The 22,988-nt window shown below is 39.6% G+C and overlaps 1 protein-coding gene across 1 annotated transcript in view; it reads left to right on the top strand.

The window, feature by feature from the left end:
• Window positions 1-22,988, top strand: part of LOC104495352 (kinesin-like protein KIF26B) — a gene marked incomplete at its 5' end in the record, with an annotated part of 67,323 nt that overhangs the window by 3,585 nt on the left and 40,750 nt on the right. Inside the window, 5 exon segments of the mRNA XM_010138312.1 lie at window positions 1,391-1,597; window positions 3,100-3,193; window positions 5,294-5,556; window positions 8,334-8,517; window positions 13,116-13,275. Of these exon segments, the coding sequence (XP_010136614.1) occupies window positions 1,391-1,597; window positions 3,100-3,193; window positions 5,294-5,556; window positions 8,334-8,517; window positions 13,116-13,275 (908 nt within the window).

Genomic DNA, 22,988 nt, shown 5'->3' with positions numbered 1-22,988 from the left:
CTCTTTCCCCCAACTAACTGTATAAAACCGGAATAATATGCACAGATTTGTGACCATTTCATCATCTAATCACAACTTCTTTTCCCAGGTTAAAAAAATTACTACTTTAACTCACAGGCATACAGAGAAGACTTCACAAAAACACTGAATAATCCAAATTAATCTCTGGTCTCATTCCATTGTGTTCACAGAGGTTGTGTGAAAAAACAAACTTGTCCAGTTTTTACGTCTCAAAGCAGCTGATTTATTTGCATATGGGATGAGCTTGCGTGAGCACAAAATGGTAGCTACATACAAAGAGCACCAGTCTCAGTGAGGCCGACAGGATCTGCAGCCTTGTCTAACTTTTAGGCTACAACCTCCTCCCAGGGTGCATCTGACATTGCAGCAGTAGGTGTGCTTCCACCCTGTGCTGAGGTGACCCTTTGAGATCATTTACATGCCAGCTGCAGGTGGGTTTGATACAGGTGACATATAATTAAGGAGCATTAAGATGAAAGTTCTGTCTGGTTGGTCTGAAAGGCAATCTGCTCTAGGACAAAATACGTGCAGGTGTGGTTAGAGCTGCCAGGGTACAGGCACTCATCTATCTGCAGGTGGTGAAGTTATGGGGAGAACCAACACCAGGCCGATTGTCAACGTTTTTACTTACATCTAAATTGATTACCACCTAGGATATAACCTTGTTAAATCCATAAAGATACATTTTTGTCTTAGGAATAACATCTCGTTATGTAGCCATTTAATGAGTTGTGAATTAACATGTTTTAACAAATCTTTTATCGCTTATTACATTCCACTTCCTTGATGATAATTTCAAAATCTGATCATTTAAACAGGGCTCTTTACACAACTCTTTGATGATGACACTTAGAACTGAGCATTTCATCTTTTTGCATTTGGAGTAGGATCCGAAAGGTATAATTTACAGATCTGGCTTTTGTGTGCTTATGTTGATCAGACTGCTTCATAGAAACTGCAGCAGTTCTGATGGCTTAGTAGTCTAGATTAACTTTCAGCTTTCCTAATTGGGCCATTGGGGTACAGTTAATTTTTAATTCATATAGAGAGTAAGACAAGGTGATGTAATAACTCATCATTTTACTTGAGTAACATTGACACTAAAACACCATGATGTATCTCGTAATTCTAAATACACAAATTTCTTGTTGAAATAGGTGGAGATGAGTTCTGGCTTTACTCACTGTGTATTTTAGGCTAAATTCTGCCTGTAATAATTCCTGTTTCTTCATTCATTTCCACCGAGACATTAGCTACAGCAAGCAAGTATTATTTGGTTGAGTGTAATTGCAAAGTTCATTCAGCATACCAGTCTAGAGCATCCACAGACTAATCAAATGTGATCATCTTTTTGTGTGTTTGCTGACAGGTCAAAGTCATGGTGCGCATTTCTTCCACGCTTACCAGAGACACATCTGAGTCCAGTTCTTTCTTAAAAGTTGACCCCCGTAAGAAGCAAATCACGCTGTATGACCCATCGACCTGTGGAGGTCAGAATGCTTTCCAGAAAAGGGGCAACCAGGTTCCACCAAAGATGTTTGCTTTCGATGCAGTTTTCCCGCAAGATGCATCACAGGTAGGCAACTTGTGATCAGAATAGTTGTCTAAACAATAGCACACACCAGAGCCAAATTTGTTTCTGCTGCAGCAGTAGTTCTTTCAGTGGAATTAAACCAGGCTGAATTTGGTCTGCCAATGTCATCAATAATGAAATCAGTTTATTAAATTGAATCTCGATAATTGTATGCTTTCTTTATTCTCCACTGTATTATAATTGCTCCTAAAATTATATGTGCAATAAATGTGCTAAATGGTGCCTAGCAGGCAAATCCTCAATATCAGCAAGTTATCATGTATTATAAAATCTTACTATTTGGTGTATACAGCGATCTGATCAGAACTGCAGTTCTCTAATGCAGTCCTCTATTCATTAAAAAGCCAAGGGTTATCGATACAGCGTTCAGCTGTACGGTTTAAGATAGAAGGATAGGGATTTTAGTCCACAAATCTCTATGTGTATGTATTCAGAGTTCTTATTTTTACCAGACTTCTTTGGTTTTATGAGCTATGTTACCCAAATGTCATGAGGAGGACAGTAGAAAAGTAAAGTATCATTGCGAAGTATAATTAGAAAACACTACTGTATGGCTGTTTCTGTACTCATTAAACAGAGCTAAGACACGGGGCCACCTAAAGCACTGGTGTATGATCGTTATCGCTGGGTCAATCCCTGACCTAGTTCTGGTCCAGGCAGCTAGCACCTCCCAGTCTAATGCCTGGATTTAGTTCAAGGGCTGGCCCGTGAACAGTCCCTTTCTTGGCCCAGTTTATTTACTACTATAGAGATAGTCTAGAAATATCCCTGAACTAAGTGAATTTACATGATTTTTCTAAATTAATTTCACCCACTACTGATAGGCAGCTGCTGCAAAAGCACTGTGGACCATTCAGCCTGCTTGAACCATAAATCTAAAAATGCACAGAGTACATTTGTGTGTTGTACTTCTTAAAATACTTCAGCATGGAGCCTACTGCTGCAAAAACCTAAGGCCCCTCATAATGCAGAGAAAAATTAAGAGATGCCATGTACCTAATACCAAAGAGGCTATTTGTACCCCTTACATTCCTTACCCACTTGCTAGTAAAATTGAATTCAGTCCATAATTGGGCAAATAATACAGCTTGTGAAAAATCCTCAGTATTTGATTGCTTTTTAATCAAAAATGGATTTTTAAGTCCCCTAAACAGGCAGTTCTAACAAACCAACCACACGCCCCTACAGTATGTGTGTTTTATTTAACCCCACAAAGACTGTTGATGCTTCAGCAAATGAAACTTACTTGACACAGAGCAAAAGTCCTGCTTCATGTGCTTACACAAGTAATGTCATTTCTATCAACAGCATGGGTCACATGAATGACACAAGCAGGATTAGACTTTTTGATACTTCAACGTGCTATCTGGAGCACTGATGACATTATGGCTATTTTCTGGTGAAAATATTCTATTGATTTTCCTCTGTTATTGCTAATGGGTTTGTTTTCTTTTTTTAATTTTTTTTTTTAATACCTGTTACAGGCTGAAGTATGTGCTGGGACTGTGGCTGAGGTGATCCAGTCTGTGGTCAATGGGGCAGATGGCTGCGTGTTCTGCTTTGGCCACGCCAAGCTTGGTTGGTATTGTTAATTTTTTCCTGCTCAAGCTGCAAAGTGAATATTTTTAACCCAAGATTGCTAATATGTTAGAGTAGGGAAAACAAACTTTAATTTGAATGTGCGTAGTAGTAGTATTTGAAAGTGGTACATTGTGCATGCCCTTGTACTACACCTCCACCTCTTGCTTACACATCTTTTCACTTTTCATATTGTGTAAACGTAGGACCGCACGCTCTTTGACACAGAAGTTATCTTTGAGTGAGTACTACAGCAATTTTTATCACAGAATGGTCCAACAGTGCTTTGTTAATGAATGATCCAACAGTGATCTACATTTTTATAAACGTGCTTGGTATTGGAGACTGTTTGCCAAAATACCACTTTTATCAAGCTGTGTGCAGGCTGTGAGTATCCACTCGAGTACCTGGTATTTGTGATGGCACTATTCAAGTGTGTAAGTGGCCACTCAAATATTTCGATTTATATTCTATTCCCTGATCAGACAATTCACTCATTACTAATCTCTTCCTATTCTGTCTCCAAGAAATCCTATTCTAATGGTTAACTGAATGCTACCAATGGATCAAACCCCACTCTTTGCAAACACACCAACAGCATTTCAGGTATTCATGGAAAAAACAATAAAAACAATAAATCATTAACGCTATTTGTCTGAAATAACGGGATTTCAAGATAATCCTGTATTTTGTTCATGCTTATCTAATAGTATTTTGAAAATACTGTCTCTTTCATGATGAGGGTTGTATTGTATGAGTGCGATGATCTCCACTCTTCACTGCCTCAAAGAAACACAGACATACACATTAAACTTTAAAGGATAATTCAGTTTTTCAGGTGATAAAGAAGATCAAGCTGTATCAGGCCACGATTACCTCAACTTATAGGCAACAAAACTGGAGAGTACTGAATGCTGCAATGTCACCAGCTCTGATACAACGAATAGAGCAGGGCCACTGGTCCAGCGACTACAAGCCCCCTCTCAGCCAGGCAGGAGTAACACTAGGATGAGTGCTTGGATATTGAACCCCCCGTGAACTGCCAAACACAAGATGGACAATGAGATGGAAAAGAAAGCCACCAAATAATGGTGTCTCACAAGTCCTGCATTTCCTTTAAAGAGGCAACCCAGCTAGGGCTTTGCTAGAGCACGAGTTGAGTCTCTGCAGTTGCTTTGTTAACTGCACCACCACTGTTCCACCAGCCGTGGATACTCCTGGACCTTTCCACAGATATAAGCATAGAAATATTTTCTTCATTGGTCTTTTTCCACATATGTTCAACATGAGAATTGAAAGAAGGTAAAGAAGCCACAAATGCCTGAAAGGATGTATACCTTTGTAGTTTGGCTTATAAATTTAGGCGGTTTAAAAAACTTGTCTGAGAGCATTATATGTAGTGATATCTAAAGCAGTGTCTGTTCTTAATCAGCGAACTTTTACAGCAGAGACAAGACAGAGCTATAATTGCAGAATAAATTAATAGCAAACCAGGGGAAGGTTTTGACTCAGATAAAATACTTCTTGTTGTGGACCCACTTCTGCACCAAATGACCACATGTACCTGTTTGGTTTGGGGGTTTTTTTTGTTTGTTTAGTTGTTTTTTTTCTGGATGCGTTTACATCCGTATGATCCCAGTTCCAGGTTTACGTCAATTCCACCCCCAGTGTATGAAGCATGATATAGTGTTTTGAAGTAAAGTGGTATTCAAAGAATACATCACTCACAGTATCTAAAGCAGGGATGTTTAGAGACCACGGCACTCCTGCTCTGTTCATTTCCACCCACTATTCACCCTCATCAGAGGCTCCAGTGTTACGTGGTAGGGTCCTGCAGCACTCTGCCTGGGGAATGCGGGATGTCAGTGGAATGCATCAGGTAATAATTTTTGAAAGCAGCTCAAGAGATCATCTCTTAGTTTTAAATGCTCTTCATTTCCTATGCACGTTTTGTCTGCCTGCCTCTCTTTCTTCGTTGCTGACTGTCCTTAGCGAAGAAGTAGTTTTCGTGAGGCTGTGCAGGGTAATCTCTCTTGGCAGAAAGCTGTGAAGGTCCTGGGAATGATGTTGTTATCTTTTCTCCCTCACCATTCCTGACAGGGAAGTCATACACCATGATCGGGAAGGATGATTCAATGCAAAACCTTGGCATAATTCCTTGTGCCATCTCCTGGCTCTTCAAGTTGATTAATGAACGCAAAGAGAAGACAGGAGCCCGCTTCTCAGTTCGAATTTCTGCAGTAGAAGTGTGGGGGAAAGAAGAAAATCTGAGAGACCTGTTGTCAGAAGTGGCTACAGGCAGCCTGCAAGATGGCCAGTCCCCAGGTGTCTACCTTTGTGAAGACCCCATTTGTGGCATGCAGGTGAATCCAAGGTTCATTTTACACTGAAACAAGCAATGTGACTTTAAAAAATTTTTTTCCTGAGCTATTGAGATGGTTCAAATTCAAGAACTACCCAGAGCATAAAGTTTATAAACTTGAAAGTGTTTACTTTAAAACATGCAAGAACTTTATGACCTGCAGCTGCAGGGCCATCTGCTCTTCTGGCCTAAATATTTGTACCTTTGCTATAACTGATGTTGCGCAGGGGCCTATGCTTGCAATAAAATGTGAAAACATTCAGTGCAAACAAAAATTCACCTCATTCTAAAAAAAAAAAAATAAAGAAAAGTGTGATCTCTCTTTTGTAAAATAACAAGCTAAAATATTTACAGAACTGCACAAATAGCTGGAAGCCATTAATATGGATGTTTATCTCTTTATAAACTACATTATTTATAGCACTTGCATTAGCAATGTGGGAAGCATTAATCGCTACTTATTAATTGCTGCCAAGAAATAAATGCCTGAGCTGGGTAAGCCAAGAATAACTCAAACTCTTCTCAGGTTTGGAGATTTAGCAGTAATGAGTAACTGGCTCATGTATTTTGTGGGTAACTACTAGAAAGTCTCAGCAGCCCTTCCCCACGCCCCCAAACCCCCCTTGGTTTGAGAGGAAAAACGGCCTATTCTTTCATTTTACTGTGAGTGAGGGGGTAAATCTGATTATCATGAGTAGATGAAGAGGAAGAAAACCAGCAAGATGGGGCTTGAATACAATCTTTGAACCTTAAAGGCAAAAGCAGTGTCTATCAAGAACCTGCAGAGCAATGCCTATCCCAAGGATGGGGAATGGAGGCAGGAGGGAACAGACCTACAGGATCATGTACCCTATTTCCAGCTCCAAGTATCTAGAAATCACGATTCACATCCATGAAAGTCATTAATCATAAGATTTTAAACAGCAAGTAATAAATTTTGTGTTTTACCTGAGGACTGCAAATTTGCGACTTGATTTTAAATAAGAATTAGGATTCTCGTTCTCACTTGACTCCTGGCTTTAGTGCTTTATGAAATACCATGAAGTATCATGAGAGTTATCGCCCTCTGGTATGCAGTAATAGGTGCAGTCTAGTGAAAGATGGGAGACTTGAGTGTCACAGTTCCCACTGGGGAGATAGATGGGCCAGTTAAGATCTGAATCAGCATACGTATGTCATGTAACTGTGTAACAACTAGTCTCCTCTTAGAGCTTCATTCATTACTATGGTGTTAAGGTACAATAGCAATAATAATAAATATCCCATTATAGTTACTTATTTTCATGTAGATACAGACAGAACAGCTGTATACAAAATTAATTCTTTTAGATCAGTGTAGAAAAGGTAGCTCAGTGAGATATCTATGTATCTCTGTAGTGTAAAAATACCAAATTAAATTGCTAGAAAAAAAGCCTTTTTATGTATGTTTACAAGACATAGCAACGTTCTGGAGTGATGTGTCCTACACCTGAGTTTTCAAAATCCTCGGATGAAGGGAGGATATTATATTATGGCCATACAGATATGCAAAATCAGCAGCGTGTGTAGCAAATGAAAAATCACCATGTGTTATACTGTCTGTCACTGGGCCTGTCCAAGTATGCACATTTTCTTGTTGCTTACGTTAATGAGATCAACCCACAGACTGGCCTGCCTTCTGCTTGCCTTGTTAACTCCTTCCTGCCCCCCTCCATCTTTCTAGGGAGAGCTTAGCCCTCAGTTGTATCACCACATCCCATGCACAGCCTCAGCTTTATCCTTCCTCAGGCTGATTAATGGTCATGAAGAGAAGGCAAGAGCACTGTCTTCTTTAGGAGAATTTATTTACTAGCTGTATTACATAGCAGGGGAACAACCCCTAAGAATGCGAGTTCCTTGCTGTTTTTACGCCAGACAAAACAAGTCTATCCTATGGGCTGTGGGCCAGCTCTGCACACTGCCAAAACTAATGCCATCAGATTGCACAGTGACACGTCCCTTCCACAGACAAACTAATCTTAGGTGACAGGAAACATGCATGCATTCCTAATGTTATGTGAGGTTAATAATATCTGCCCTCCTATGCTGTCGATCGCTTTAGAGAGATAAGAGCATCCAAGTGATTGGGATTGAGGTCCAGCAAACATGAATGCATGTACGTTACCTGTCTTCTTCCATTTAATGGATTGCCCTGGCTTGTGAGCAGGTGCATAACCTTGTGGTATGAAGGGATGAGAAAAATTCTTCTCTTCTGTGCTACTCCCCACATGGTATGGGGCTGAACACAAACTTACTTCCTAAATTTAACACAAGTTATTTCCTAAATTTATCCGTGGACTGCTCCCTTCTAACACTTTCTGAAGGGTAACACGTGGTCCTGCCCTTGCCAGTCTTCACCAGCTGTTGAGTTTGGGACCAATGTATCTTCCACAATGCAAGGAAATAAAAAAGGCAGTAAAAATAATGAAAATAATTAATAAGCATAAATAAGTTAAAACTCCGGGGAATTGAGGGAGCAAATTTGTGCATCTCTCCAGCCCATAGGATGGTTTCCAGTTGCTGGGTTTTGTATGTATCATCTGCCACCAGAGGAACCTCAAAAGCCTGGATTCAATCATGGAGCTCCTGGAGGGCATGGTATTGCCCCTGCCAGTGTTTCTCATTCCATCGGGCACCTCTTCCTTTTCGGTCCCATCAGAAGCCAGCGTACGCATAGCGTGCATTGACTACGTGAAGTTGTCTAGTAGCGTTGACTTGTGTGGGAGTTTCTAGGTAATTTCTCCCTTGTCTTAACTGCAGCTTCAGAATCAGAGCGAGCTTCGCGCCCCTACAGCGGAGAAGGCTGCATTCTTCCTTGATGCTGCCATCGCCTCCCGTCGCAGCAGCCAGCGGGACTGCGATGAGGAGGATCACCGCAACTCCCACATGCTCTTCACTCTGCACATCTACCAGTATCGCATGGAGAAGAGCGGCAAAGGCGGAAGTAAGCTGTCCTCTCTCTCCCTTCTGTGTCCTCCAACCCGGCCTGGAAACTGGCTTTAAACAAGCCTTTAAAGAATATTGTTTAGTGGTGAAAATTTGCAGAGTTCTCCATTCAGCATGGGGTGGGGCCATTCATACCAGCGGACTGTCCACCTTGTCTGGTAAAAACACACCAAAGGCTGTTAAAAGACGCTGGGGATTATTACCACCACTTGTCAATTTAGTTGCCTTTGTGGAGGTACTAACGGTTAGTCCTCGGCACTGTGTGGGCCTCTGTATCTAAAAGAAAAAAAATGTGCATTTCAAAATGGCTTTTACTCAACACTATCTTTGCTGATAGTGTTGAGGTCATGGATTAAAATATTGTGGTGACGGGAATTCCTTGCCGCCCTCACATTAACTGTTCCTCTTTGGCACCTAAATAGGGCAGTGTGTGTGAAAGCTGAGGTTGGCAATCCATAAACAGAACCTTTTCCTGGAGATAGATACATAATAGTTTAGTTGCTGACCCACCTACATGTGCACAAAGTGCTCTCATGGTTCTTTGTAAAGGCTCTGGGCTTTTCAGATTGGCTTGCTCCCTCTCTTTGCCATCAATGCTTTCACTGGCTTGTCTCTCTACTTCCATCTCCCACTTGTAAATGAAGAAAATATGCTTCCATGTCTACTTACATGTTTCTATAATTTCAAATGTTTCTTTTGACTTGCACCATTTATATTTCTAAATTATATTTATTTTCTGTTTCAAGTCTCTCAAAACTGTTTATAACTGGAGATATATGGAGGGTTTGGGGTTTTTTTTAGTAAGTTCCAGTGATAAAAGTTTTGTATAGTGTAAGAAGCACCTCTGCCAAAAAAGAAAACTTTCACATTAAAATTCTCTTTTTTTTCAAATAATAATTTTTTACACAAAAAATATTTGTTTAAAAGATACCAGAGACCTCTGTTTCATTAGATTTGTGGGCTTAAGCAAATATGTTTCGGCTCCTGGCTCTGCATAGGTTATTTGTAGTAAGGAATAGATTGCAAGTTATGATGTGTAGCGGGTGAACACCACTGCAGTATTAATGTCTAATTCTTGAATGCAGTAAATTTACATTGACTGTACTTACAAGAGAGAAAACCAGAAAGTTGCTCTAAATGGAATTGCAGTTTGCATATATTTAAGTAATAACCCCTGTGGAATTGGCAGGCAGAAATCTCAATTATCTAAAGGTTTATTAATTAACCACCCTGCGGTGGAAAGGAAGACTAAATGCTCCAACAGACTGGTTCATAGGAATAAAGATGGCTGATTTTGAGGGAATTATTATTACAATTCTTTAAAGCTCCGTGCATTTTACTGCATGCAAGTACTTGTACACAGAGTCCTTTTGCACTATTTTCAAATGCAGTTAATAAAAGGAAAAACATATATTTTCCTTTGGCCATAATGACTCATTTTCAAAAAAGAAGACGTGATCCTGTTGGATTACAGTGTGTCATGATTTGCCCACTGCCTTTAGTTATATCTTTGTCTCGTGGCCATACCACCTCCTGTCTTCAAGTTCCCATATCTGAGTGGCCTTGCAAGCCAGACAGGGTCAGATCTTGCTGATAATTGAATGAGGGGGGAATTCCAGCTGCCCAGAAAGGGCGCCTAGTGATTATCACTGTCTCCTGCTGTAATGAAGGACTTCTCAGAAAAAAATGTGAAGATAGTAGAGATATATAGATTCCAGTAACAGGATTAAAAAAGGATAGGAAAAAGAAAAAAAAATACAGCTTCTAAAAGATAAGAAGTTAAAGGTCTGGCTAACATATGTTTCTGGTAAAAAATGACTGTTAGAATAATGCATTGGTACTGTACTTGCCTCCTTGTTGGATTCATTACCAGGAATGTCATGAAGCAGGCTTAGCACCGTTGAAATAAATGGTATTGTGGCAGGACTGGCACAGCCATTTTTCAGCTGTCAGCTCTTCAGAGTCTCTGTGCCAACAGACAAAAGTGTTCGGATGTTCCACTTCTTTTCTGTGTAGTTGCCAGGCACATTAGTGGAGAGCTTGTCTAACAAATAACTTCATTTCCAGATCAAGCAAGTGGATCTGCCATCCTAAAATGTCTTACTTTGACTTGTAAATTAAAAAAGAAGGAGGGATCCGGTAATTTCTCTTATTCTGTATTTCCTTAGCCTGTGTAATAGGATTACGTGTGGAAACAATATGACTGAGATTTTGAAGGGTAGTGATTTCTTTCATTTTCTTTTGTTCCCCTGATGTCTGCAGGGGAACAGTAATATTTATTATGTATAATTCAGTAAAGTCACCTGCAGTCATTTTCAGTAGCAACTAAAAATAATTCTTTGTTTTTCTAAGGAAATCATGGGGGATACTCAAGAAAGGTAATTTCAGCTTTCTGAGGGTAGCAGTCTTAGAGGACTCAGGAACGTTTAAGAGTTAATGACTCTTAAAGAAGAGGCAAAATCCTCCATGAGCAGTCCGGAGGAGAAGGTGCAGCTGACTGGACAGTTCTCCAGGGAAGCCTGACTTTCTGTTTCAAGTGCAGAAGTCTGTAGTGTGTGTGGATCCTTCCCCATGAGAAGTATTCCACCACTTCCTACCACTGAGAGTGCACTTCCGTGGACATGTTTAATGGGTTGTCTTATAATCTGCAGACTGTTACAGCGTTTTGCATGTCTAGCCATCAGCATCATTTTAAATCAGACATTTGTTCTTCACTTCTGTTTTGTGACACTCAGCATGACTTAACCAATATCACAGTATAATTTTACACATGGAAGTCTTGTGTTCCCTAATACATGATGAAGCTGAAGAACTAACAGGACTTAAGAAGTACTTTAACAATTGTTGACAGAGATGCTGCCTACATTTTTGGAATATTATTCTCAAACCCCATAGCATAAATCAGTTTGGCAGAAAAAGTTTTCTCTCTTCTTTCTTCTTCTGTCTTGTTTATCCTTTCTTCCTTCTTTCTATTTTCTCTCAGCTTTTATTTTCTTCTCTTCTTCTTTCTCTTTATTCACAATTCTTTTTTTATGATAAAAATCTACTTGTAGTTTTACTCTTCTTTTTAATTAGCTATCATCTACAACTGAAACAGAATATAGAATTATACATAACAGCTTCTACAGAAAGGCTTTGTATTTTTGTAAAAAATATTGTGTCATGCAAGACAGCAGCTAGTAGAACTATGCAGTGAGCCCTGTGTTTTGCAGTGTGTGTTAACATGTTTTAAGTTACAGTTAATAGTTATATATGCCTTTAGTAGCTGTTTCTTTCTATGAGCAAATCTGCAAAATTATATGGTCATGTATCAACTTTTTGTCAACATGTGGAAGTTTTACAAGTGTCTTCTTCACATCTTTATGTAAACTTGTTTCCTTTTACCTCCTATGGCATCTATATGCCTGTATACAATGGCGTGGTACCACTGCCACTGAATTCAGGATCATTGAAGAAACATGCTTGTGGTTGACTAGACATTTCCAAAGCAATGAAATGTATCTGGAAACTTCTTTTCTAAGGTCCCCATGATAGAGTTGCTCCCATCGCCACCTTTGCTTGTGAACTGGTCTCCTTTCACCGCTAATATGGTTTTTTACCAGAAGTTGAGGTGTTTTATCAAAATGTCTGCGAGTTTATTTGCATAGAGGTAAACTCAGATGTGAAAGTATTTCCATTCCTATTTGAGTTATGTTTGTGTTCTCACATAGTGCTCTTAATTTTTGAGTTAAGATCCTAGAAATGACTCTTCCTTTTCCTACAGATTGCTTCTAAACTAACTCTTGAGAATAGGGAGGAGTGATCAAACATCAGATGGGAAAAAAAAAACCAAAACAGCTAGGAAGTTGTCTTGAGATAGCAGAGAATTAGAAGCACTTCCGTGAAGTCTACATAGTCCCCATGCTGGGTTCATAAGGAACCATAGATTTTTAAAGAGAGCAAGTGTTAATCTTGATGTTTCAATGGTGGCATCTTTCTTCTTTAAATGTAGAATATTAATACAGAGTAAACATGAGAAAAACCCCTAGGTATCCACTTCCAGTTTTACTTTTTTCAGAACAGAGCAGCTTGTCTGCAATCCAGATGATAATGTAAATTTTTATAGCCTTAAAGCAAAGTTGGACGTCCCACAGATGCCACAGGTTCCTCTGTAGATCAAGCGTTCAAGATGGGAAAGATAAAAGAAGCTATCACAGGGTGACAGCTCACCAAGCAGCAATTCCTAGCCTGTAGATTTCTGACCAGATGATTTGTAATGACAGAGACAGAAACAGCGCCAACTCAGGTGCAGGCTAATAGAGGTGTACTAAAAAAAGGCAAAAAAAAAAAGGCATAGTGGTGACTCCCACAGAGTTAAACCTGCAGGAGCAGGTGAGTACTGAAAGCCTCAGCAATTATTAAGCAAGTCCAGAGTGGACAGCAATGTACAGCAATAAGGGCTGACAGGGAGTTAGCAGGACCCCTACAGTTTGTTGCTGCTCACATGAATTAGGAGAGATTTCTGGATTGTTTCCTCTTCACAAGTCACGGCAATCTTTTCTGGGAAGCTGCTTTTGGAGGCACATGCTAACTGTTTGCTTTCTTTGTTTATGGCAGTGTCTGGAGGTCGCAGCCGCTTGCACCTTATTGACCTGGGTAGCTGTGTGAAAGTGCTCAGCAAAAACCGGGAGGGAAGCTCTGGCCTCTGTCTTTCGTTGTCAGCACTGGGCAATGTCATCCTCGCCCTTGTCAATGGAAGCAAACACATCCCGTACAAGTAAGTGGTATTCTACGTTGTACCGAATGAGAGGGTGCTTGCAAGCAGTTTGCTTGTCTGGACCTAAGGCAGACTTGGAATAAGCAGGGAGACAGTCTGCTGGGGTCAGTGCAGCCCTCCTGAGGTACAGCAAAACCTGCCTAAGGTTTGGTGACTTAACCAAAGGTTTGCTGATCTAACCTCACATCTGGTAGCTACACTGTATTTGATATTCAGGTTACAAAGGGACTGAAAATAGGATCTAAGTACCTTAAAGATCTTAAGGCTTGAAGTTCAGCACATTAGGATTTTGTTTTCTAGGACTGTTCAAAAATATTTTAAATGTTTCAAAGCATCTGAGACTGTTTCCACATTTGCTCCACAGAGACAAATGTTGCTGCCCTGACGCTGCACTACAGAGAAAATTATTTTGCTGTCCATTAGTTTCTTGAAAATACGTCACAATGAGCATGCATGTTTGTCATCAGATTCTCTCTGATGATCAAAGGTTACTGTGCATTTTATTTTTGTATTGTTTGAATCTCAGTGTCAGCCTTTCACTTGCAAAAAAGAGACGCAGGCCCTATTTGTCACACTAGAGAAGTGGCCTTTGCCGCTGCAGGTAACCTCTGGGAAATTAGAGGAATTGCTCATCTAGTGGATATGTTTTGTACTCATTTCTCTTCATTGTTGTCTCACGCCATTTGTCACATGTACAGGTCTGAAAGCAAGTTTGGATTCATTACCCAACCCGGACAGTCATACAGACTTCCTATTGAGCAGTTTCTGATTCTATGTGCTTTTCTCTAGCCTGAAGCCTAGGGAGTAGCAACTGGCATCACAGGAATGGCTTACTGAGGCATCTTGTAATCAAACTGCTAATGAACGTCACCATTCATGGAGGACGTGTATATAAGATCTGGAGTTAAGAACAACGGGATGACGTGAAGAACAAACCAAGTCATTCACAGAGCATATTTCAGACCATACTTTTTACACTTTTTATCATCTTAAAAGCTGCAAACACAATAGTTTCTCATGCTCATTCAAGATAGCAAATTATTGTCAAGTTTTACTTCTTTGCTTTTGTCCTCATTTTGGAAAATAAAAATTAATTTAGTTTGATGATAGTTTTAATTTTTCTTTTAACATTTATTTTCCAAAATTATTTGTCAGTCTGGGCTTCAAACATGCTCTCTGGAAATATTCCTGTTCCTGGAATTCAGTCAGACTAGAATTCAGTTAAGGGCCAACCAAATCTATACGTATAAACGTTCATGAAATGTTTTGTGGATTATGCACCTAGCTGTAGTGTGAAAATAGGTTGGACTGTGAACTTCACAAAGTAAGTGTAGCTCAAACTATGTTTATCAAAACCCTGTCTTCCTTCCCGTTGGTTTTCATGGGCTGAAGGGAAGGCAAATTGTAGGAATAGAAAAATGTTAATGACGCTCCCTAGGCTAGAACTAAGCATATAAGGAATGGTTACCAAATACCACAGCTGCCTTTCCTGGCAGTGCCTGACTGGGAGAAAAGCATTACTGCACTACCAGTCTTCTGTAATTCCCAGCTATTGCACTTCTGAGCTTACACAGCCAGAGGTGCCAGCACACTTGCTCATCAATGTTTCTGTACTGCTGAAAGAAAAGAAAAGCTCTCTTCAGGCCAGCATCTCATCTTGAATTTGCTCCTATAAGAGCAGATAGTATAGAGTGTAATATAGAGAAGTTGTTGGTCATCTGTAAATCAGAAGCAATTTCTCAGTTTCTAAGTAAGACTTTTAAAATGTAATTTGAAAAATTTTGGAGCAAATGTTGTCCACCCCTTGCTGAGAAGAAATGTGATCTATTCACAAGCAGTTGTGACTAGGTGGCTGGGTGAGTGCAAACACTGTTTGCTCGGTGATCTGTCAGTACAGGAGTGTGCTGCTGCTCAGTGGAGAAAAGAGGAAGGGGAGGGGGTGTACGTGCTGCATTGTAGAAGAGGCTGAGCATCCCATTGACTGATACGGTATGTGTTCAGTAGCACCTCTTGTTTAAAGCAGTGGCTAGACTATCTAGCTGAGATATTTTCCCTTTCTTTAAGGGCGTTCTCCTTCATTGTTAAGGATAAAATTAAAATCTTGTTAACTACCTTTTTTGAGAGGTACCGAAGGAAAACGACAGAACGTTTTCTTATGTGACAGTGCTGCACATTGTGTGTGTGGTCTCAGCAAATTTCCATAGAGCAGCAGACAAAATGGAGCATCTTTTCTTTTTCTCAGCTATTAAACAGCCATTAAGTATTTTATGGCAGCCTGTCAGTAGGCTTTCTGGGAGCCTGGAAACTCACAGTTTCATAGACACCAAGTTTTCTCTTACTGCAGAGATTTAGATCTCTAAACTAAAGAGAGGCTGCAGGCTCTTAAACTCCCCTCAGCACTGTATCCAGCTTTATCTCCACAGGTACTAGTTGTAGTGAAAAGCTTGTTCAGATTCATTGCTGGTGTAAGCAGATGGTACCGCATTGCCTTCAGTGGGCTGTGTGTTTGTGCCAGGGATGAATTTCCCTCTCTGCCTGCAGTCTCTATGAAAAACACATGCTGCTACTCAGCACATTTTGAAATTTTTTTTTCTTACCCATAAGGCTAAGTCTTGGAAGCCATTAAGTTGGAATCTTTCTGCCTTGGGAACAGGCCCCACCCCCATTTTGGGAATAGTAGCACAGACTGACACTAGCTTTAGCAGGAACTTGTCTACTAAAGTTTTAATAAAGTAACATAGAAATTATCAGACATCAAACAATACATTGATATGTTGATACGGTTTGGGAACTTGTCCTGCATTCCAGTTACATTCCACGTGAGTCTGTAAAATGAGCAAGAATCTCTATATGGGGCAACTGCAGGCAGCTAATGAGTGACCAGGCTGTGATTTCTGGGAGTTTGTATCTTTCACGTATGTACTTATGATTTCTCTCTAGTATCTCAGTGAGTTATCTCTTTGTCAATATTAAAGTCCAGACCTATTTTGAACCTTACTAAGCATCTCATTCTGTCATGGTATGAACCACTGAGTTCTTCCATCTCAGTATGTTGTATAGAAAAAAATTTTGAGTTACAAGCAAATACACAAAAGACTGTGAAAGAATTATTTTCTCTGCAGGAACATCAAATATCTTCATACAAATTGTAAAGGGGCTTTTGCAACCCCAAGGAAGAGCAAGGGAGTCAGCTCCTGCCCTGACCAAGTTTGACAAGGCTCAGATCTGCTACAGGAGAAGGGTTGTACTAAGCTGCCATAATTGTTAGTGCCATTTTATTTTTTAAGAGCATTTCAGCTTTACATTAGTGCTGCATTTTGTGCTGCTGATTTCCAAGACTAATGTGTTTTAAACCCTCAAATGAATGCCCATTTACACAAACTCCAGATACTGGTTTATATAGCTTACTATTCAAAAACTACTGTAGTTGCTAAGCAACAGAGGTGGTGATGATTCATGGTAATGATGTTTTGGAAATAATCATTTTATACATTTTAGTGATTATGAGAATGTGAGGAAACTGTTTAGAAAAGTGCAAGGCTGTATGAATTTCTCTTTAAGAAATTGTTGCTTGTCTTATTTAATAGGCTTCTCTCTTAATGTGCTGTCCCAACATGCTAGTGTTTGTGGAGGCATCCTATATTTTGAACTACTTGGTTATGTTTATCCAAGGATGAAGACTTCTCCATAAAATAGATGGTCGTGAGTCAAAAGCATGGATTTTATTTTTGGCATGTCTGCTTCTCTCCTATGGTTGCAATTACTCCCAGATCTTCCATGCTGGTACGTTTTTTTTTAAATCCTATTTGTAGAAAATAAAATGATATCAAGTGACTGGTGCAGGGTTGCATGAATGCTTAGTGGCAGAGCCACTGTGTTTTAAGATCTTATCTGGTGCTTAAACCATGAGCTAATCCATTCTTTCTTTCTGCATGACCTTTGGAAAGTAATTTATTTCTGTATTTATTTACTTATTTATTTAATAAAACTGAGCTAGAAAAAATTCAAGTAGGACTTTGTAAAGGCCATTCAGACTTGGCAAAAAGCACTACTTACGTTTTATCTGTTGCTAGGGGTCTGTTGCCTTATTTTTCCACTTTTTTTAGAGTTAAGGTCTCACGGATAGCCCTAATGGGATGCAAAATCTGGGGGTTTTTTAGGTCAAGGGTAGATTGTTACTGCTTTTAGGTGAAAAGGGAAAGTATTAGATTATAATATTGTGATATAAAAGATGAACCTAAAGAATACGCTGGATATGGATATTCTCTTTAAATTGTTAGTTAATATTGGATTAAAAATGCAAATCAGGTTTGGATGCATCCAGTAATTCAGATTCTTTTTTTGGTCAAATGGGTGTATCTATCTGCTGTTCTTCCATGTGTAAAAAAACTGAGTGTGAAGAGGGCTGAAATCTCAGGTATCCTTTATCTTGTTTTGGTTTTATTGTCTAGGAGGATTACTAGCCCTAGCCGCCTCCGTACTAATCTTATTCTTAAGCCCCCTACTACACATATCCAAACAACGATCAATAACATTCCGCCCCCTCTCCCAAATCCGATTCTGAACCCTAGTCACCAACCTCCTCATCCTCACATGGGTGGGTAGCCAACCAGTTGAACACCCATTCATCATCATCGGCCAACTGGCCTCCATAACCTGCTTTACTATCCTCCTCATTCTATTTCCTACCATCGGAGCCTTAGAGAACAAGCTACTCTACTACTAAAATACTCTAATAGTTTATAAAAAACATTGGTCTTGTAAACCAAAGACTGAAGACCCCTTCTTAGAGTTCGCCCCTCAGAAAAAGAGGACTCAAACCTCTATCGCCAGCTCCCAAAGCTGGCATTTTTATGTTAAACTATCTCCTGACCCCACAACTAAACAGCCCAAATCACCCCACTAGACAACACCCGCACAAGCTCTAAAACCACATTTATAGCATGAGTTAGATTATTTTTCGCAGAAAAAATGCCATTGAAAACTTCTCAGGAATCAGTAAGGAAAGCTGAAAACCAGTTCACAGTGCAGTTCATGTACAACAACTAGTTTATGAGCTCGTACTAAGTCTTAGTTTTGTGGGATTCACATAACCATCTCTGCTTACTAGGCATAACAACTCTATCCCTGAAGAGCAATCTCTTTAATGATTACCTCTTCAGTGCTTAAACCTAAAATAATTTATTTTTTTTAACTGAGGGATTTCAATCACTTTTACTTTCCATTGCTGCATCTACTAGACTTCTGTTCCTTGCTTTTGCTTCTTCTCAATGAGAACATGGTACAAAGACCACAGAAAGCCTCAGAAGAAATCCGGTGCTGTCTTTGGAATCTCCAATCTTTCTGTGTTAATTTAGTATTAAATATATTAGAAGTAGATGAAGAACCGTTTTGCTGTTTTTCTTGTCAAAATGTGAGAGCAGAAAAAAGGGAAGAATGAAAATGAGAACATGAGTGACAGCTGAAACAGAATTACAGGGCTGGGAAATGGCCCAAAATGAATGGGGGAGCTCTGAGAAACACTGAGATAACATATAGAGGAGACAACAATCCACAGAGAAGAACTGGGAAGCAAAAGAGAAAAAGAAATGAACCCATTCAAAAAGAGGAATGAGGCTGAGAAATATCCCTGAATGATCCAATTGTAGGAGAGCAGTCAGTAGAGATTTTGTTCAATGTGAAATAGTTCCTAATTAGCTATCAAAAACATGAGCTGCTTGGGAACAAAAGCACGTTTCCATGATGTTGGCAGCCAGCTCGTATGGACCAGAGCCTTGGCTAACAGATACTGAAGCCACTGGAGCAATGCCATATTATACCAGCTGAGGACCTGGCCTTATGGGCATAGTCTTTGACACTAGCCAGAGTGCTTTGGCAACATGGAAGTGCAATGCAGTTGCCAGAAGGATGTGAGCACTGAAACACTGTCAGTCTGAATATAGTGAGGACTTGGAGCATCTGGCAATTACTTTAACCTTTGGGGTCTTTCCGTAGCTTACAGCTTTACTGTCAGGGTGAATTTCTGACAATTTCTGTATTCCAGAGAACTACATAAAATAGATGGAATCAGGGATGCACAGTCTGTGAATGTAGAAAAACTTCTTGCATTCTATTAGAGAAATTTAATCTGCAACTCAGGAGCATGAGGATAAGGGATTTTGCATACTCCAGCAATCTCTGTTGTAGTGTTCATCAACAACGCGCTTTATTGCAAACCAGTTTGTACAGCTGATAGTGCAGATTTGAGCTTTATCTGCACACGTCTTACAGTGTCTTTCATCATTAAGTTAATGAGAGTTAGTAGACAAAATCCTCAAAGAGAGCTTCAGTGGAGCTGCCATTCCCCAGCTCTGGCTTTTCAACTCAGTCCTGCCAGACTGACAATGTGATAATTATTGGAGCAGAGGTGTCTGCATGCATGTGTAGTGGATGTAAGCAAGAGTATGGCATTCACTGAGCCTGACCTCTTGTTACACCAGTTTTACAACAGACCTCAGTTGACATGGCTCCATTCTGCACAAGTGTTCAAGTGGGAAGAAGCCTCAATGCTCTTTGAACCACTCGAAAAATGACCACTTTGCAGATTCTGTAACAAGCAAATAATGACGGATTGCAAAATAATGAAATGAGAAGGGAAGTGCTTGTGGTTTATAGTCAGATTTAACAGCAATTACTAATTGTATTTAAATAGCCATGCCTATGAGCAGCAGATATCTGCATCGTGGAAGGACACTACTTTGGTCCCGGGCCAGCACAGACATGACTGGTAATGAAAAAGCAATCCAGTAGCATGCAGTTATTGCTGAAATATAACTTGAGTGCGACCCAAATAGGCCACTGTGGTGATTTCATATACAATTGAATCTGTACTTAATTCATTAAAATGCTGTTTTGAACTTTCAGTCAGGTATCCAGCAGTCTATTCTCACCTGTTCCACCACTGATTCAGGCTCAATTTAACATTAATACATCTTCTCTGGTGGAAATCTGATGATAATTCATTTTATCTCTAATTGAACAATTTTTAAATAGTCATATTCTTGGAATAACTAGCTCTTCTGCAATGCAGTAAATTATCAAAAGCATGTAGCAGTATTTATTAGCCTTACTTCACAGTTACAGTTATCTTCAGTTTCTTGAATAGTTGCATGTGGATATGATCTGTGAAATTAACTTTTGTTTTCCTACTGATCTTTTTTTCCCTGCATAAACTACTGTGACTCAGGGCAAGAGAGCAGAGACATCCCACTGCAGATGACAAAAGCTTTTCCATGTATAGTGCCAGTATGTAGCCCCTTGTTCAAAGCTGGCACCTCATTGCTAAGAAGAGGTTACAGTCTGAAGAAAATTTCAAAGAGAAGCGAGCGGAATTATGAATGGTCTAAGATGAAAGGTTACTCACCTGGAAGAACACTGTAGCAGAAATAAAGCTTCATAGCTGGCAGGGAAAAGGAAACTTCTGAGGGGGAAGATGACAACTAGTCCGTAGCATTTCAAGGGTGTGAATACACACAGGAGGAGAGAATTGTTTCTGGTGAGACAAAGTGGCAGAATGACTTCTTATCCTTGAGTAATGAGACGGAGAAATATGAACTTTAAAGCGATTCCTGTTATTCAGCAGAAGAAATTCCCAAGAGCTGAAGTGAACACTACATTGGTAGAATGATTTAAGAGCAAAATAAGCATGTAACTAACAATTCAGAGTTATATAATCTACAGTTCCAGATTGGTTAGGGGCTAGGTTTATGTAATTTCAGTGTGGAGTCCTTAACAATTTTTAATAGCTGTACCTCCATTTTGATAATTTATCTTCATCCTTCTTTGGAAAGTGCGGCATACGGCAGGCAGTTATACAAATAAACACTAAAACATGTTTTAGTGTGTCTACAAAAAACTCCTCTGCCTTTAGGAGTCTGCAAGCTAGCAGTTAGCTGGATTGTTATGCTTGCATGGCATCAAGGAAACCCAGAAACCCTCAGCGGTGTCTTTCTCAAGACTCTACCCTAGCAGGGAAATGGGGTGCCCAGTTCATTTCTGGTGCCAGATGATTTAACTCAGTTAGACACTTTTCTTCCTTCATCATTTAGTTATGCTTTTTTTTTTTTTTTAAGACCTCTTTCTCTGTGAATCGCAAAATCAAGTTCTCCCAGTGCTTGATCCAAAACTCAGTGTAAATCAATGGAAATCTTTTTATTGAGCTTTGGCTTAAGCCCACAGATTAGAGAGCATGCTTATACCTAATTAGATGAGATAATCCTCAAATCCTTGCTAAGGGATATTGTATACCGTAGTTCATGTTCAGTATTTGATGATTAACAGCTTATTTGTTGAAAGAGGCAGTATGTGGTGAAGTGCTACCTAGTGAGGAGTTTGTTGGTGGTTAATGGAATGAGGTTAATGGAATTGGTCAATGTGAATACTGGAAATGTACAATTATCTGTTGAGTGGTTGCAAATGGGTCTGTGACCACAAATTTGGAGCTCAAGAAGGTGATGCAGGAACTTGCCACATAAATAGGGATTTGTGACTACTGAAGTGGCACAAGCAAGACTATTTGATTTTCTTCTTTGATGTGTATAAATAGTATTGGAGACCTAAACTTAAAAATAAACAAAAACTTGGTTTACATTTTCTGGGAAAATAGTTGAACCATTTTTTTTCACGCCCTTGGTTTTCTTGGACTCTATTTAACACCACCCCCTCAACTGAGTGACAGACCCTAGAAGCTTTGAAGAGAATTGTGTAAATAGAGAATTTTTCAGGCAGTTTGTCCTGTTGCTTCAAGAGCATTCGAGTGGCATTGCAACTGCAAGATATTTTTTTTCCACACAAACTTTTTCTGAAGTTCTTATTTTCATAAAAAGTTTGAGGGAAAAGTAAAGAAGAGAATCCTCTTGTGCTCTTCAGATAGCAGCTAGTTTCTACTAGATGATCAAAGTTTTCTGGCTGGTGGTTGCCTCCAGGCCGATACACAATGAACAGATGTGAACTGAATTTTTAAAAATATGCACTGACTTTTTAAAGTTAAGCAGACTGGTTAGGACCAACTATCTTCTGAAATACTAAAATTAGCGCTCTCTCCTGCTGCAGAACAAACCTGTTAGATTATTTTAATTTTTAAAATTTTGTTTGTTTATAAATGCCATCAGATGACATGTTTTCTAGCAATATGTGGTAAGATTCAGTAGAATTAATTTCAGACAGCATGCTTAACTGTTTTATCTGTATTTTATCTCATCATCCCTTCAGTAAAACTATTCTACCTGCCATATTTAAAATTATTTTCCAAGGGGTTCTTTTTGAGGGATTTCTTGTCCCGATTCCTTATTTTGTCCTCTTGGGCAGAAATAAAGCTTCACTCATTTTGAAAATTAGTGACAAAACGTATGTCCATACTGTCAGAAATATCAGCCCTTCTGGCTTCCTTTGGTACAGCTGGTTCTGAAGAGCAGAGAGCTGGGTAGCAGAATGATGGTGACGTCTGTTTTGGGTGCTGTTACAAACCTGGGAGCTATGGAGATACAGTCTTCAGTCTCTATAAATAGAACAAAAGGAGAAAGTTGGGAGCTGTCATAGACGTGAAGGCATTTTGGAGCTCAGAAAAGGATGCACAATGTGTTACACTCTTGGCAGGAGTGAGTGCTCTCACTGATTGCAATCTCTCTCCTGCTGCCCTCGCTGTAGGCCACTGGTGCAGCCTGCAGCTTTCCCAG

The sequence above is a fragment of the Buceros rhinoceros genome, unplaced genomic scaffold (assembly GCF_000710305.1).
Source record: "Buceros rhinoceros silvestris isolate BGI_N320 unplaced genomic scaffold, ASM71030v1 scaffold1996, whole genome shotgun sequence".
NCBI classification, from domain to species: domain Eukaryota; kingdom Metazoa; phylum Chordata; class Aves; order Bucerotiformes; family Bucerotidae; genus Buceros; species Buceros rhinoceros.
Note: the sequence above shows the minus strand (reverse complement) of the source record. Positions and strands in the feature narration are given on the sequence as shown.